Source organism: Malaya genurostris, chromosome 2 (assembly GCF_030247185.1).
Source record: "Malaya genurostris strain Urasoe2022 chromosome 2, Malgen_1.1, whole genome shotgun sequence".
Taxonomy (NCBI): Eukaryota; Metazoa; Arthropoda; class Insecta; order Diptera; family Culicidae; genus Malaya; species Malaya genurostris.
This window is the reverse complement of record NC_080571.1, coordinates 228,811,166-228,827,326: the sequence shown is the minus strand read 5'-3', so window position 1 is coordinate 228,827,326 and position 16,161 is coordinate 228,811,166. Positions and strand designations below refer to the sequence as shown.

Genomic DNA, 16,161 nt, shown 5'->3' with positions numbered 1-16,161 from the left:
CCACACAGCTCGCGATTCTATGGCCATTTTGAGGGAAAACTTCGGAGAACAATTCATCTCAAGAAATGGACCGGTAAGTTGGCCACCAAGATCATGCGATTTGACGCCTTTAGACCATTTTTTGTGGGGCTACGTCAAGTCTACAGTCTACAGAACTAAGCCAGTAACTATTCCAGCTTTGGAAGACAACATTTCCGAAGAAATTCGGGCTATTCCGGCCGAAATGCTCGAAAAAGTTGCCCAAAATTGGACTTTCCGAATGGACCACCTAAGACGCAGCCGCGGTCAACATTTAAATGAAATTATCTTCAAAAAGTAAATGTCATGTACCAATCTAACGTTTAAAATAAAGAACCGATGAGATTTTGCAAATTTTATGCGTTTTATTGTTTAAAAAAGTTCTCAAGCTCTTAAAAAATCACCCTATACAACATTCTTTTGTAATAAACACCATCACCACCATAGGGGTGATTGGATACTACATTTTAAGAGAGGCGGATAAGGAGCCAAATTTATATTTTGCTACTTCGTTTCAAAAAAGAGACGATAATTTTAAGAGTGTTTGCAATAAAGTTCAAGCATTTTGTGAAGATTTGAAGTTTTACGCTAAAAGGCTTTAAAACAAGAAATCTTTTTCAATATAATTCCAACAATTTCTAATTTATTTTTCACCAAGACAGTCTAATTTTTGAAGGTATATTGAATTTTTGTTTTGTTTTTGAACAACAACATACCTTCACATTTTTGGTTGTTCCTTCCTTCTCAAATAGATTGATTTTTTTCCAATAATGCTTGAATTCTTTTAGTAGGATCACACACAATCCGATATTCACAAGCCTTCAATAACTAACAGATTACCCATCAGCTGCAAACTTGTTCAGAACAGAGTCAGCCTACTCAGGCAGCACAATGCGCATTTTCCACGCATCGGTAATTGTTCACATATATTTCTAATACAGTGTGATAAGTATGATATAATCAGTAGTTAAATATGTAATTATTAAGTATTACATCACCATCACAGGATGATTTGATTTGCTGGAGAGTTAAATAAGTATCTCTTTTCAATTGATAGATATTCAAGATAGTTTTCCCTAAATGAAACTTCTAGTCTTCTAACAGGCGCGAGTTTGGTTCCTCATTCGAGATAATCCTATATTTTTCTATAATGGTTTTCGGCATTAATCGAAAAATGATGGTCATAACACATGGCCTAACAAAGAGAACACGATTTTTTTTGGTGCAAAATTAACTTTATTCATCAACGTAATCTCCATCAAGAAAAACGCAATCATTCCAGCGCCATTTCAATTTCAATACCAATACCAAATTACGATTTATATTTTGCCTTAAACGATATAATAATCTTTTGCCTCTACATAGGCCTTAGTTTCAGCGATAACCTCTTCATACGTGCGAGATTTCTTACCGGCGAGCATTTTTTTTCAGGTCTGCGAACAGCCAGTAGTCACTGAGAGCCAAATCTGGCAAATAGGGTGGATGTGGGAGCAATTCTAAATTCAACTCGTGTAGTTTTGCCATGGTTTTGATTGACTTGTGGCACGGTGCGTCGTCTTGAGGAAACAAAATTTGTTTCTTTGCCATATGCTGTCGTTTCTTTGCAATTCCACCCTTCAAACACTATATAATATTCACTGTTAATGGCATTTCCATTCTCAAGATAGTCGATAAATTTTACATCACGCACATCCCAAAATACTTATCCCAGGTTGCAGGTTAAATGTATAGGGCGCTGGTACAAGACAGTTGTCGTATGTTCGAGCCCCGACCTGGAAGGATTCTTAGTGTCAGTAGGATCGTACTACCAGCCATGCAATAATTCTGTACGCTATGAATCGGCTGCGAAGTCTGTTGAAACAGAAAGGCCAAATTCCACAGAAGGAATGTAATGCCAAGACTTTGCTTTGTACATCCCGGAATACAGAGGCCATAACCTTTCCAGCCGATTGTTGTGCTTTTGGGAGCTTTGAACGAGGTTCACCAGTTGCTATTCACTCAGATGACAATCGTTTTGACTCCGGAGTGGAGTGATGAAACCATGTTTCATCTATTGTCACATATCGACGCAAAAAATCCGTTAATAAATCGTGTTACATTAAAACATGGCCAAACACTGCTCAGAATCATCAACACGTTCTCGTTTTTGGTCAACAGTAAGCAAACGCAGCACCCACATTGAACAGAGCTTTCTCATAGTCAAATGCTCATCCAATATAAGCCTAGCAAGCTAACTCACGCAACTTCACGATCTTTTAAAACGATTTGGTGGATATTTTAAATGTTATACTCGATTTCGACTGGGGTGATAATCGTGGAAAACTGTAAAAAGGGCTGTCTCAGTCTTATAATAAAACGAATGTTGTTTACTGTCCGACGTTTCGGCCTGTGATGTAGGCCTTTTTCAAGGAAAACTGGAAATTTTATTGTGTTACATTGACAAAAAAACATAGAGCGTTGAACAAATAATACAATGTAAAAACTTACTAATGTCTATCGTTTATATTCAAAGTATGTCGATGTCTGACGCTACGTTGTCTGGTCAATTTTAGAACATGCTTTAAGATACTACGAGACAATGGTCAATACATAAATACTGAATATTTTAATATTTTTAATGTTTCCTCGTTTGGATGTCGGTGTCTCTACGACTACGTTTGAAGTCAGCAAATCAACGTTTTATTGTTGTTTCTGATGGAGCGGAGTCACCATGACACTTTTCAAGCCATTACTTCGCTTTTACGGTATTTTTCCCATCAATAAGCTGTGTAAAATTAAAACATGAAATCGTTAACAAAAGTAGCGTCACTCTTAGCACAATAACTCACAAACTAATGAATAGAATATCATAAAATTTTAACAGCTGTCTTTTAAAGGTTAGTATTAACTGAAAAAGGTGACTGCAATGAAACTAGCGCCATCTATGTGTTAGGCCTGGGACTTTTCAGCCCTTGTGTTATTATTAGGCAAAGAATTAGAGGAAAAGATTGCCAATAGTACCGTTATAATCAAAAAGGAAAATATGTCCATTGTCGGCTGAATCGTTTTAAAATATTTGTCATCATTTGTGTTATACGAATTCGCTTGACATTCGGTAAACTCCAAATCACTAGATATAATCACATAACGCCAATCGAACGTATTCATCTGTGAACGTCGTTTTGGGTAGGAAAGTAAACATCAAATAAAACTTGAAATTTATCTATGAACGAGTGCGATTGAAAATGAAAACTTGCGAAACACCGTCGCCTAATTGAATTTTTAAAGCTCAAGATCATTTTGCTGGCCGTTCTACAAAACTTGACATTCAGTGTGCCAATTTACATGTTAAACCCTTACATTCAATCAACAGGTAAACGCTTTGACGTGATATGGAGAGTAGATAGATTCGATAGCTTAATTATCTTATGGCGTTTTCGCTTCAAAGCAAAACTCAACCCATTTTTGACCCCAATTGCTGTCAAATGTATGGATTTGACTATTATAAATTTGAATACACTCCCGCATAAGGAAGTAAGAATTTGTGTCGATTTTATTTGATTACATTTCTGATATTAATTTGTTCCAATTATACCGCGGTAGAGTTTATGCTCGGTTATACATGAACTAAAACAATTCATTGATAATACTAAGCGAGTTGTCGAAGTCTAAATCATGAACTAATTTTCGAAGTTGAATGGCTTCAACAACCTAGTTAAGCATGAACTGGTCTCGTGTTCGACGGAACCTATCTTTTTCGGAAACTGGTTTCAGAAGGCCAACATTAGTGCTGTAAGACGTAAATGAAACGAATTAATGGAAATGAACGTTGATCGTTTGGCTGTTATAGCAAAACAGAAGAAAAAAACTACATTCGCTTTCGACGGATTCGATCAAAACTCTTCCTATATGCGAAGCATCGTTTACCTTGTATAATGAACCTAAAATTACCAACGCCTATCAGCACATACAAGGAAACATCGTGTAGCGTCCACGACAGGACAGATACACACGATGCCAGCTCAAGGTAAACCGATCAATAGTCACTTGCAAGCTTGTTTATACAGCGAAAGTTGCTGCTCCTCTGCGCGAAGACAGAAGGCGGTCAACTCCGGTACTATCAACTGTTGACTGTTTTTTTGTTCCAAGGGTCAGAGCAAAGATCATTGCATATTACAGAGGCTTCAAGACTGATTCCAATAACTTAATGAAAAATGAACCGCAGCATTATCTGCGCAAATCACTTTGATAAGGCGATATGCATGGAAAGAGCACACTGCGCCGAACCGAGGCATTCTTGGCAAACTTGAAGGTTTTTTGGTCTGGTCATGTTTGAAAAAGGTTCAAGATCATACATGGCTTATCACTGTGCAATAAAATGCTCTCAGTGATAATAACCCAAGATCATTGTCCAGCACAGTGGGATTTAGTCATGAACCGGCCGTTGTGAGGAAAGTTCTAGTGTAGTTACGTGAAAACTATCACCACTCAGAGGAAGTCTTCCATCATCATCGTGTCTGAATTTTCGATACGGATAACCTTCCGATAGCCATAAGATTGGTGTCAATGAAGATACGAACCGACGGTTTGCTAATCAGCAGAAGAGCAGGTGCTTTGCAGGAGGGCCGAAACTACTCACGAGCCCAATCGCGTCAACGGCGGAAAAGTTTAACCCTACACGTAAAGAGCGGAAATGTGTAATCCCGAGTTTATCGATTTAGGTAAACACAAACGACGACCATTCGAATGGAGGGTTGAATAAATTTTCAACACAGATGCTGTTATACAGGAAACTGCAGTGAAAGTTTCGATAACCAAATGAGTTGTATTTTTTTTGTTATCGTTTCAATTTAAATATGTTGATTACACAATGGCTTGATATCTGTTCACCCATTTTAAATCGGTGGAACCTGTCCCTCTTAAGAATATATAAATGATGCTGCTTTGGGTTGGTCGATATGATAATCGATTATGACGTCAGAGGTTGTTATAATCTTGTCCGTTTTTTTGTAGTTTTTTTGGTCAAGATGACCATCGAATTAATCGGTAGTGCCACAGAGCTGCAGTACCTCAAAAAATGCCTATGCTAAATTTAAGCCAAACCGGATTATAGGAAGAATTACACGGCGGTCAAAATTTTCCAATATAAAAAAATCAGCTAAGATACATGAAATTTCAGAAATCGACCAAATTTTTAAATGCCAGATGTTTTAAAAATGCATAAAACGTTAAGATTTTGTGTCATCTCGAAATGTGAAATATTGAAAACATTAATTCTAGGACTCCATTTTCCATTTCAAAGTATAAAACAAAGTTTTTTCTTGGTTTTTTTTTCAAGTTGGAAATGAAAAATTGATGACCATCGAATTTCACTAACCCAAAAGCTGCCACAAACGAAGTTTCAATGCAAAATTTTAGCCAAATCGAACCATGGAAAGAGAATCTTGCCGCCCGGTTTTTGAAATTCAGAGATTACCTTTCAATTTGATTTAATATTAAAAAACAGGCTAGGATGCAATTTAAAAGAGTTGGCTTTTAAGTTCTAAACTGAATATCAAACAGTTTTCCATGAGTACCGCATCCAATTACATAAAAAAAACGATGGAAACGACCGCCTTTTCTTTATCCGTCCAAAATTACCTCGAGTTTCGTTATGTCTGAAAATTGGAGAGTCTCCAAGAACGTATGGACATACCTAATTTTAGTGGAAATAAGGAGTGTATCGAAAAGTAGTTAGCAACATTGATTATTGAATAAAAAAGCGAATAAAAAAACATATTTTGACATCAGTTATTGTAGAAAAATTACATTTTTATGCATTTCACTGATTATATTGAAGAAAATCCTAGTTTCTGTGAAACGCTCGCACTTTGGATTTGACATTCTTCATTAAATTCTGCACAGTTACTTATGTGACTTTCCTGGTGGCAGCTGTCCAGTTTTTTCTAACTCCTGCATGTTTTGAGACACTGTACCTTCCTTCCGAAAGTGCCGCTTGACAATTGCCCAATAGCTTTCAATTGGCCGAAGATCCGGGCAGTTCGGTGGACTGATGTCCTTTTTCACGAATTGTACATTATTTTTTGACAACCACTGTAGAATGGAGTTGGCGTAGAGGGCTGAAGCCAAATCCGGCCAGAACAGAGGAGGAGCCTTATGCTTTCTGTACAGTGGTAGCATTCTCTTCTTCAAACATTCTTCCTCGTACACCTTGGCGTTAATTGTGCCCTTCGTGAAGAAAATCGACGACCGCAAACCACAGGTACAAATTGCTTGTCAGACCAATATCTTCTGCCCAAACTTTTCCATCGCCACCGTGGTGTCAGCGTCGTCCAGGTCCTGGTACACCGATTTTGTATAATATTGCGGTCCGGGCAGCACTCGAGAGTCTTCCTTGGCGTAGATTTCGTCGTCGATCAGGATGCATTCGTCTTTATTCTGTAGAATCCGGTTATACAGTTTTCGCACTCTTGTTTTGGCCTGAACTTGCTGTACCAGGGACTATTTCGGCATCTTTTGTTTCTTGTACGTTTTCAGGGAGTTCCGAACTTTGATCCGTTGAATCATCCCGATGCTGGTGTTGAACTGCTTGGCCAAATCCCGCGTCGACGCCGATGGTTTTTTCCTGATGTACTCAACCACTTTTAAGTCCTACCGGATCGGGCCAAATCCTTCATGGAAAGGGTCTTACCGAACTTCTCGATAATATTTTTGACACTGGTGTGGTGCACTTTCACCCGTTTTGCAATTTCGTTGTACGTGACACCACTTTCTGAGCACCAAGTGAGCAAAATTTTCTTTCGCGTTTCCGGATCAATTCGACTCATCATTGAAACGATAAACCGTACCGAAACCAATCGATTGCGCAGCTGTTATTGACATGTAAACTAACATGTCACCAAAAAACTCGCTTCAAAAAATTAAGCCATTTCAGAGTAATAACTGTTTGAATGTTTCTATCTACTTATCGATACACTGATTAATACAAAAGTGTTGGATATAAAGTCGATGTTTTTCACGCAGCCCACCTAGGTTCGATTACCAACCCCGCGAATAGGAACAGAGGGTTTTTTTTCTGGCTCGAAGAGGTGAATGACCTAAAAGGTTAAAACCTCTATAATAGAAACAACACAATTTTTTTGGATATACTGTTAATATTAGATTAGCATAACAGACTAATATTCTCAACATTTGATATCTAGCGATTGTAGGCTAGTTGGCGCACTTTCTTGCGAATGTTCTTCATTAGATTAAGCACAGACTTCTTGGTGACAAGTTGCAGAACTTTTTTCCTTTATTTTTTGAATTGTTGGATGGTTTCGACCGCCGAGGCATGTTTCCTCAGCCCAAAATTCTTCCATTGGTCAAATTTGCGGGCAATTTGGTGGGTTCATGTATTTTGGAATTCTACCGTTGATTTAGCATAATGGCGTGACGCAAGATCTAGCCGGTAGACAGTAGAATCATTGTGGCTTTGAATCATGGGTAAAAGTCGTTTTTGTGAACTCATCGGAATAGTTGTGATGAAGGGTTGCGATAGTTCACTGCAGTCACAAATAGCTTGCCAGATCCTAGTTTTCTTACCAGAATTTTCGATTTAAATACCGTACCGTATAAAATTGTGGCTTCGGTAATCGAATTTCACGTTTGTTCTATCGTACATGATCATACTGTTTGAATTTCCAGCAAGCATTGCATCGTACACCTTTCGAACTCTGTTTCTGATCGAAGCTTTTTGGTTTGGACTGCGCTTCGGCAGAGGGACTGCTTCTTTCAGATACGAAGATAAAATCGCTCTTTAGCAAGAAGAACATTTGACTTCGAAGCACCAACTTGTTTGGCCACATCTCGCACTGAATCCTCCTTCTTCTACTCGAACGTTTTTACAAACGAGGGTTATAGGTTAAAGCTGTTATCTTCACCGAACTTTTTGATCGATCTTCGCACGGCTTTTTTATTTATTCCTATTCGTTATCTTTCTCACTGACAGTCCGGTGTCTGTGCACCATTTGAGCACAATATTTTGATGATGTTCTGTTGAAAGTCTACGCATTTTTAAAACCAACTGATGGATACAAATAAACGGCTACACAAGTGATGAGAGCAAAGAAATGACAAATTCTCAATTATTGTGAAATGGCTGCAGATTTCGACTGCGTTCATTCTTTCTGGGGCACATTTTCCAAGCTCTATACATATTTTCAGCATCAAGAGATGTATGTTTTTAACGTTATGTCTTGGATTAACTGTTCTAAAAACAAAAACATTTTCGTTAATTATAATTTTCGAATGATAAATTTACTACCTACAAGTTTGTTATGAGTTGATGTCGATGATGCTAAATTAATAAATTGTATTGCTTGTTACTTTGTATCTATAGACAGATCTTATGAGACGTAAGGGAAACTTTCCTAGTCTTTCACTTACTACAGTAATGAAAGAGCCTTTGGTCATTATTAATACTGTAAGTTGTTGGCCGTCATCACGTGAATTGTACCTAGATGTTTGTCGTATGTTATTTCGATGCCTGGGATTGAAAATACGAAACACGAAATTTTGCAAGTCCCAATTTAAAAGTTGTATTTGATGAAAATGACACTCACATATTCACTCATAAAAATTGAACCGATTATCGCATTTTCTTGTAATTTCCAGGGAATGGAAAACTAATAAGGATTTACAAAATTTGTTTTATTTAATTTAGTCCTCCATTCCGAAAGTTTGCACCTTTCCTTTCACTCAGCCCATCCAATTTTGTGTAACCGATGTTTTGTTGTTTTACCCAAATTTCTTTTAACTACAGCTCTGTTTCAATTGTTTTGGAATGTTTGCGAAGTTCCGGTTTCATTTTGGTCCAGAATTTCACTGAACGAGGTTCCGATAAATTTGATGAGTTCACGTTTAGCACGTTTCGAGTGTAGTGCCAGGCCAAAGTAAAGTCGATTCTTTGTTTTTTCTTATTAATAATGACAAGATACGCTTTTTAAGACACTTGTACTTGTAAGTCGCACTGTTGTTTGCTCCGGAAGCGATGAAAGAAACCCTCACCACATTCGCAAATCGCTTGCGCGATCAGGAACTTCCTTGCACTTGCTTTAGAAAATACAGCAGAGCATCGAACTTAGACTTGGTAAAGAAATATATTGCGCGTAGGGTAACGGCTCCCTGTTTCATCTGAGCTTCTATTTCCATCTCATCCCTTCATCTCATTACTTTGAACATGAATAATATCTTACAACGTAGCTGAACCAAACTGTGGAATGTTTTGAAATGATTATTCAAGCTATTGTCACACTTTCTCATTGGAAGAAAATGGTTTTAAATCATTCGGTGATCATTTTTTTTTTCATTCAAACAAACTCACTTTTCAATTTAGGACACATTTTCGTCTCAAGATTTACAGTTTGTCATGTTTCTGAATAACTACTAATCGATTCGTCTCAAAACATGATCACTATTTCTCGCAATTACACTACTATTGAATGTTGGATTATTTCACGATTTATAATGTTCACTTTCCAGTTGTTTAATTAACGATTAAAAATATCTCAAATTACCCGACAAGCAATAAAAGTCTTCAAAAATATGAGATGAAATTTGTTTGCTTAGTTTACTTGATTGCGCTTTGTTTTCATCTCATTTGGTTACGCAAAGTTGCCAAGTTTTCTAATAATGTAACAAAAAAAATGTTTTCTCTCTTCTTCAAATTATCATCAACAAGTGTTTTTTTGGTATCCGTGACATTAGTTTAATTATATTATTAATATTTATATTTCAAAAAAACTGTTTCGGCTTCGAATAATACCAGAAAGAGAGTGTTAAATACTAATGATGAAACGCATAAACTTAACTGCTACTGTATTTGCCACAATGGTTATCATTGTGGCAAATACAGTAGCAGTTAAGTTTATGCGTTTCATCGGCGGTGCACAGAGATGTCAGATATTTTCATAGAAAATATGTATTTGCTTTATCTGTTTTCACTAATGAAATAAATCAGTTCAAATTGGTTTAAAATTTTAATATAAATGTTTATTAATGTTCATCATCAAATATTTGCACAAAAGATTTTCATTTTAACATGTGATTTGTCCGTTGATTAATTAACTTTTAAAAAAGTACTGCAATCAAATACTAATAGATACTAAGAGAGAAAAGTCTAACTTTTCATGAGCCTTTACAAATCTGTATTAAATTTAGAAAATCTGTTGAAATCTGTACTCTAATTCAAATCAGTATGCGAACGCAAAAATCTATACAATACAAATAAATTTGTATAAATGGCATCTCTGGTTCTGCATTTTGGTTTTAGAAGGGCTAATGCATAAATAGTAACAATTTTTTTTTTTTTTTATTTTTTCAAAGTTAACTGCACAGTAAAATTTTAAATTTAAAACGAAAGGTGGCGAAAACTATTCACAAAATTTTAAGCGTCGAAATGATTTCAAACTGTTTCTTAAAATATCGTGTGTTGTCTCATAGTTGGCATAAGGCCTTTTTAAGAAAAATTCTGAAATGTTGAACCTGAGAGTGCAATATTTTGGTTTTGATTGCTGTCGCCATTGCTAATTTATGGGATGATATATGGGATGAATAAAGGACCAACGATAGGATGAATACAAATCCTTTGAGATGAAATTAGGAGCAGAGTAGTGAACATATCAGAAGTGTTTCTAGCTGATTTTTTGAATATTACTTTAATTTCCAAGGAATGTGAATCAATTCCCAATGTAGAGCAAGGCGAATGAAACAGAAATATGAAAAAATCGTGATGATTTTAGTGGCTAAATCAGGTTTTTAAGGTAACGTCCTTACAAATGAGATGAAGTAGGGAGCCCTTACCCTAGATATTTCAAAATCAGAAGCCTTATATTTTGAATTTGATTCAACATGTTTATTTGTGTCGTATCTATAGAACAGCGACATTAAGCGAGTTTAATCCTGCTCCCAGGATTTTTTTATGTTGATTCATTCGACCAAATTGATTCTATGCAACTGATATCTCGGTGGTAAGCTTCGCGCATGTGCATTCCTAGCTACAATTGATTTACCTGGACTGTTTCACATGAGGTTCTGGATGGTTTTTTGAGAACGACTATTTCGAATTGAATGCACATTAATTGGAGATAGATCTCGATCTTAAAAACATTTTTTAATTAATGGATACTTTCTGTCAATTGATCTAGTCTGGATGTGATGAAACACATCTCAAATTGATCATTCGGGATGGTTTGTTAGGGCATGCTGTTTATTTGCTCAGTTGGTAGAACATTTGGAACTTGAAGTCAATTCATAACATGATCAAAGTAATAGCTCAGTGGACGGGTGTAGCGTGATTGGTAAGACAATCGCCTTTCACGCAGCATACCGGGATTCGAATCCAATCATTGTTCTCTGGTCCGAGAGGCGAACGACCACCATGTTAGAACCTCTATAATCGAAATTATAAAAAAGTAAAAGCTAGTTTTAATTATCCTTCTATCTTATTTCAGATCAATGGCTCGATGAGAAGTTAAAACTGCCGCTTTTGGTTGCTAACAGCTATGATTCTTCGGCACCGGTCATCGGGCCGTTCTCCCATCAGCAAAAACCGGAGAAAGTGCAAAATACCGAGGAACTTCTCATGGAATTCGATTACGTGTATGAAAACGTCGAGTTGACCCATCTAACACCGCCACAAACACCACCTCAGGAGGCCCATTTCGTTGGTCAGTCCGAGTCGCAACGGGAACTGCTTTTGCCGGTATCAGTAGAACAAATACAATCGCAACAGCAGCATGAGACCAACGAGTACTACGGATATGGGGCTCCGATGAATGGTTTGCTGGTTAATTCGGCCCAAACTATCAATCAACCACAACAGCAGCAGGGAACCGAAGAGTATCAGATAGCTGACAGTTTCGGCTTTCAACCGGTAGATGAGGTAGAGAACATCGCACGCAATTTGGAACTAGTGGACGAGATTGTTCGATCCCGTTCTAAAGATCTTCCTGATTGTAACGATGACGATGACTCTTGTTCGTTCTCCGAGGACGGATCTGTATCCAGCTCGTGCCCGATGAGTGACTCGAGTTCGTCCTACTGTGGTTCCGCTTACTCACGGGATCAAGATGACGAATGGAGTCCATCTAGTGGCAAAAAAAGCTTGAAAGTTTCCGGTGGTGGTGTCACCAAGAAGCGCACCCGACCGTACGGTCGCGGAGTTGAAGACAAAAAATCGCGCAAAAAGGAACAGAACAAGAATGCTGCCACGCGCTATCGCCAGAAGAAAAAAGCCGAAATCGAAGAGGTTCTTATCGAGGAACGCAAACTAAGAGACAAGAATGAAGAATTGAAGGGCAAATCTGCTGACATTGGTCGCGAAATACGCTATCTTAAAAGTTTGATGCGGGAGGTTTTCAAGGTCAAAGGTCTGATCTAATTGCTTTTTATTCAGAAAGGGAGTTAGAGATACTTAAGTACCTTTCAATTTTATTAATATCATATTAACTTGTTCCATTGTCAAACAACTAGATCAGTAAGAGATTCAATTAGTTGGTAAGATTTTGTTTTTTTCTCGATTCTTCATTCTGAAATATAGTGCGTGTAGTACTTTCCGATTAAGAATCTATTACTAGTTTTTATCAGAAAATGTCTAGTAGATAAGCTGTTTGAAACCCGGTCGAATGTACGTTGCAAAGGTAGCATTGCTGAAATCTATGGTCTAGTGAAATGTGTAGTTTTTTTTTCATATAACGTTCCCAATAGCATTCGAAATAACGATTTACCCATGGATGCCGTATAAATGCTGTCTTCTGTAGTTTACTGTTGCGAGAGATCAGCTGTAAAACGAAACCATCGCGTATGACGTCTGCCTAGCATGACTGAAATTTTGGTGCGTGCGTTTTCAACTGGAATCTCGGGTGAAGCTGTGTTGTCTTTTAGGAGGGAGAATATTTTTACAATTTTGCTTATTCTCTTTTACTTGGAGAAACTGTGGGTACACAAACATTTTTTTCAGAAAATTGAAATCTTCTTAATTCTCCAAAGGCATTTTCTTAACGATGTATGATGCCGAATCTCCCATTTCATTTTTGTAACTTACTAACCATTCACAGTTAAGCGGATATAGCAGTAGAACGGCATGATGTTTTTTTTTCAAACATTAGTAGTTATGATTGTTGAGAAAATGGCATCACTAAGATCATACCGATGCGAAACATAATTGCAGCATAAAGCAACAATGGATAAGGAGAGCTATGGAATGTTTAGGAATAGCACAGGAATATCGTCCTTCATCACTAGGGCCGTTTAAACGTTTCCTAGCCTGGATCTATGAGTTTTATTGTGCAATAAAAGAGTTAAGAAGAACGATGATCGATTACTATACATCCGAAATCCGAATCGCCTTACTTTGCTGTACAGCTCTGGAAACTCAAATTTTAGTTTGCTTTGTTAAGAAGGAACAAAGTAATTTTTTTCATTAGTCAAATCGAAACGTTCCCTACTACTAGCACAGTTTGCCAACCCAACACTGCCAGTTTTAAACAACTGAAGATGTTATGTGCCCTTTCAGTGGCTCTCGTAACGGAGTAGCAGTCAAGTTTGGTCAACTAGTCCTAGCTGGAGTCCAATTTCTTGTTGCATGCATATCGAAATAAAGGATGTTATTCTGTTCAATTAAACTAAACGAATAATGCAGAATTCATCAAATGCTAAACTCATGAAGCATAGTGATCAGCTGGCGCACATATTCAAAAACTAATGTACAAACGAAGCAGCTCTCCTTGCTTGGGTTGCGCTGTGAATTTTTACTCAGCATACGATTGTGTGTGAATAGCACAGAGTATGAAACAATTTGGTTAATATTCGTTGCTTCAATTGGCAAGCTCTGGTGGAGAGCACAGCAATTGCATTCGCTAACAACAACAATGTGCACTGCGTGAATCATAAGAACGTCAAGTACAACTTGACTAGGAAACTGTAGAATATAATGTTATAGAAGAGGTTGTGCATGATCTTCCCTCAGCCACTCTTGAAGAATTTATTAAAAGATATGTTTTAGTACAGAAATGTTGGAAACGGAAGAATTTTTCCCGGTATCCTGACCGTAGCCAGTTAAACATGCGTTTGAACAAAGTGATTTTCTATAAACGGACAGTTGAATCGCCGGATACCTACAACAAACAATTGGCTGCTTGTCAATATTGTCAAAAATCTGTTCACTACGGTATGCCTTGCGAAAAATTGTACAAGAAATCATTTACACCGGTTCCAAGTAATCCCATTATCTCTGAGACAAAACTCAACAACGCGACAAAATCTGGACAGATTAAATTTGAAATAAAATAAATTTGCTGTTAGTTCAATTCAAAAATAATTTTTGGTGCATTATAAATCATCTTAAAACTAATTATAGTTACTGAATTAGGCTGCATAAAGTAACTACGAACTTTTGAGTTTACTCCATCCATTAGGGTCTCTCTGTAGACTCATTTGCAAACGATTTTGCTGCTTTTGTTCACGATTTTTGAAATTTTTCTATAGTTGTAGCTTGTTGTTTTTATTGAGAGAGTTGTTTGTTTTGGAGCGTCATGGCTGCGCAGGGTATTCTTTTTCTTCGTCCTGGAGGCATTTTTCTTCGTTTTAAAATGCGCCTCTACGTCTTTCCGTTGTATGGTAGAATAAAAAGACATTCCGTGGTGCTATTTAAGGTCTTCCAGCACATAACGTCAAATTACAGACATTCTACAATCCATGCAACTGCTATGCCATTCAGCTACGCTAGGTATGTTGAAAAATCATGCAAAACGATCTCACAATCCTTTAAACCGAATGAAAAAAAAATCAAGGTCATTGTGTGGAAGGATCAATAAAGCAATGATGGCACAACAAAAAAAAACAGAACTTCATGGTTGAAATTGTTTTATTGTTGCAAAATTATGGAATATTGGATTAAAGTAAAATTTACAAATATAACACTTCTCTGCGGCTTCGTATGGTCTAAATTAAATATTGGATTATTTAGAATACTTAAAAAAATACTAAGTAGACATTAAGCATATCAAAATTGTATTTGTCTGTAAATTTAATATAAAATAAATATTCACAATATTCTAACACCAAATAAAGGCTTAAATACACAAATTGATTTTGGCATACAAATTTAGGCATTGTTGTAGTAACTTAATTCCGGTAACTCAACGCACAGTTCTATATTTCGATTACATGAATTGAAAATTTGCTTGTCCTTTTGCAACCACTGACAGGCTGTTACGTCAATACCTCGCAGTTTCACAGCACGCCTTAAAAACGGCTCAATAGAGCCAACATTCAACGAGTAGCAATAGCTAATGTCCAGCAATTCTAGCAACGAACAACTGTGCCACATATCGAAGAATCTTCCGTCCAGTTCTGCATTCCCCGGTATGGCAAGCGATCGTAGTTCAGAAGCAGCACAAATAAATTGCCCGAAGGATTCGTCTCGCAGCGTACACCGCCCTAAATCTAGACCTTTCAATTGAACTAGCAATGGTTTCAAGGCGGTCAAGTTTTTAGAACTCAGTTCTATGTAGTTTAGCGTTAAATGCTGTAAATTGGAGCAGCTCAAAGTAATGTTTTCAATAATACTACATTTAAGAGTTTCGTTCATGATGAACCCTCCTGAAAATTTAAAAGCAATTAAATTTGTTCCTATGTTAGTGAATATGTCCCTTAGACGAATTAATTGATCATTGTTTCTCGTAATGAGGGCACGGTAGTCCAGTTGAAAATGACGTATTTTGCGCAAACGTTGTCTTGTGAGCTGCAGGAACTTGAAGCATACTCGTGAAGCCAGTAGCAATTCGTCGAAATTTAGGTACGCAAATACTTCCAACAGAGAATCGTCATCAAGGATGTCCAGCATCGTTGTGGATAACAAATGCTCACCATTTTCGTTACTTGATTGTGACTCGATGACATTGCTCATAGTTTATGGCACGATAATGAAACAAAAAAAAAATGTTTGTGGATGCTGAACTAAAAAAAACGTAGTACTTAAAGCGAACTCTAAGCGACAAAATGCAGCTTTATCCTGCGATATTTGACAAAACACTAGTCAACGGAGTTAACATCAACGTAGTGCATGTAAACAAACGGCTTATGTCATTCTATCGATATTTCGCGTGTTTTTCTCAGTATTCT

The 16,161-nt window shown here is 37.1% G+C and overlaps 2 protein-coding genes across 3 annotated transcripts in view; one reads left to right on the top strand and one right to left on the bottom strand.

Annotated features, from left to right (window-relative positions):
• Positions 1-13,348, top strand: part of LOC131427940 (activating transcription factor of chaperone) — a 66,061-nt gene extending 52,713 nt beyond the window's left edge. For both annotated transcript variants that reach the window (XM_058591534.1, XM_058591535.1), the window contains one exon: positions 11,490-13,348. In XM_058591534.1, coding sequence (XP_058447517.1) covers positions 11,490-12,418 — 929 coding nt within the window. In that variant the 3' untranslated portion in view covers positions 12,419-13,348. The remainder of the gene's footprint in view (positions 1-11,489) is intronic.
• A 1,794-nt stretch (positions 13,349-15,142) lies between these two features.
• LOC131429141 (F-box/LRR-repeat protein 15-like) lies at positions 15,143-15,946 on the bottom strand. The gene has a single exon (XM_058593189.1). The coding sequence runs from the start codon at positions 15,944-15,946 to the stop codon at positions 15,143-15,145; it is 804 nt and encodes a 267-aa protein (XP_058449172.1).
• Between the last annotated feature and the right edge of the window lie 215 nt (positions 15,947-16,161).

Bases quoted from the DNA above. Each gene is read 5' to 3' on its own strand.
- LOC131429141 (XM_058593189.1), bottom strand. From the start codon at position 15,946: ATGAGCAATGTCATCGAGTCACAATCAAGTAACGAAAATGGTGAGCAT.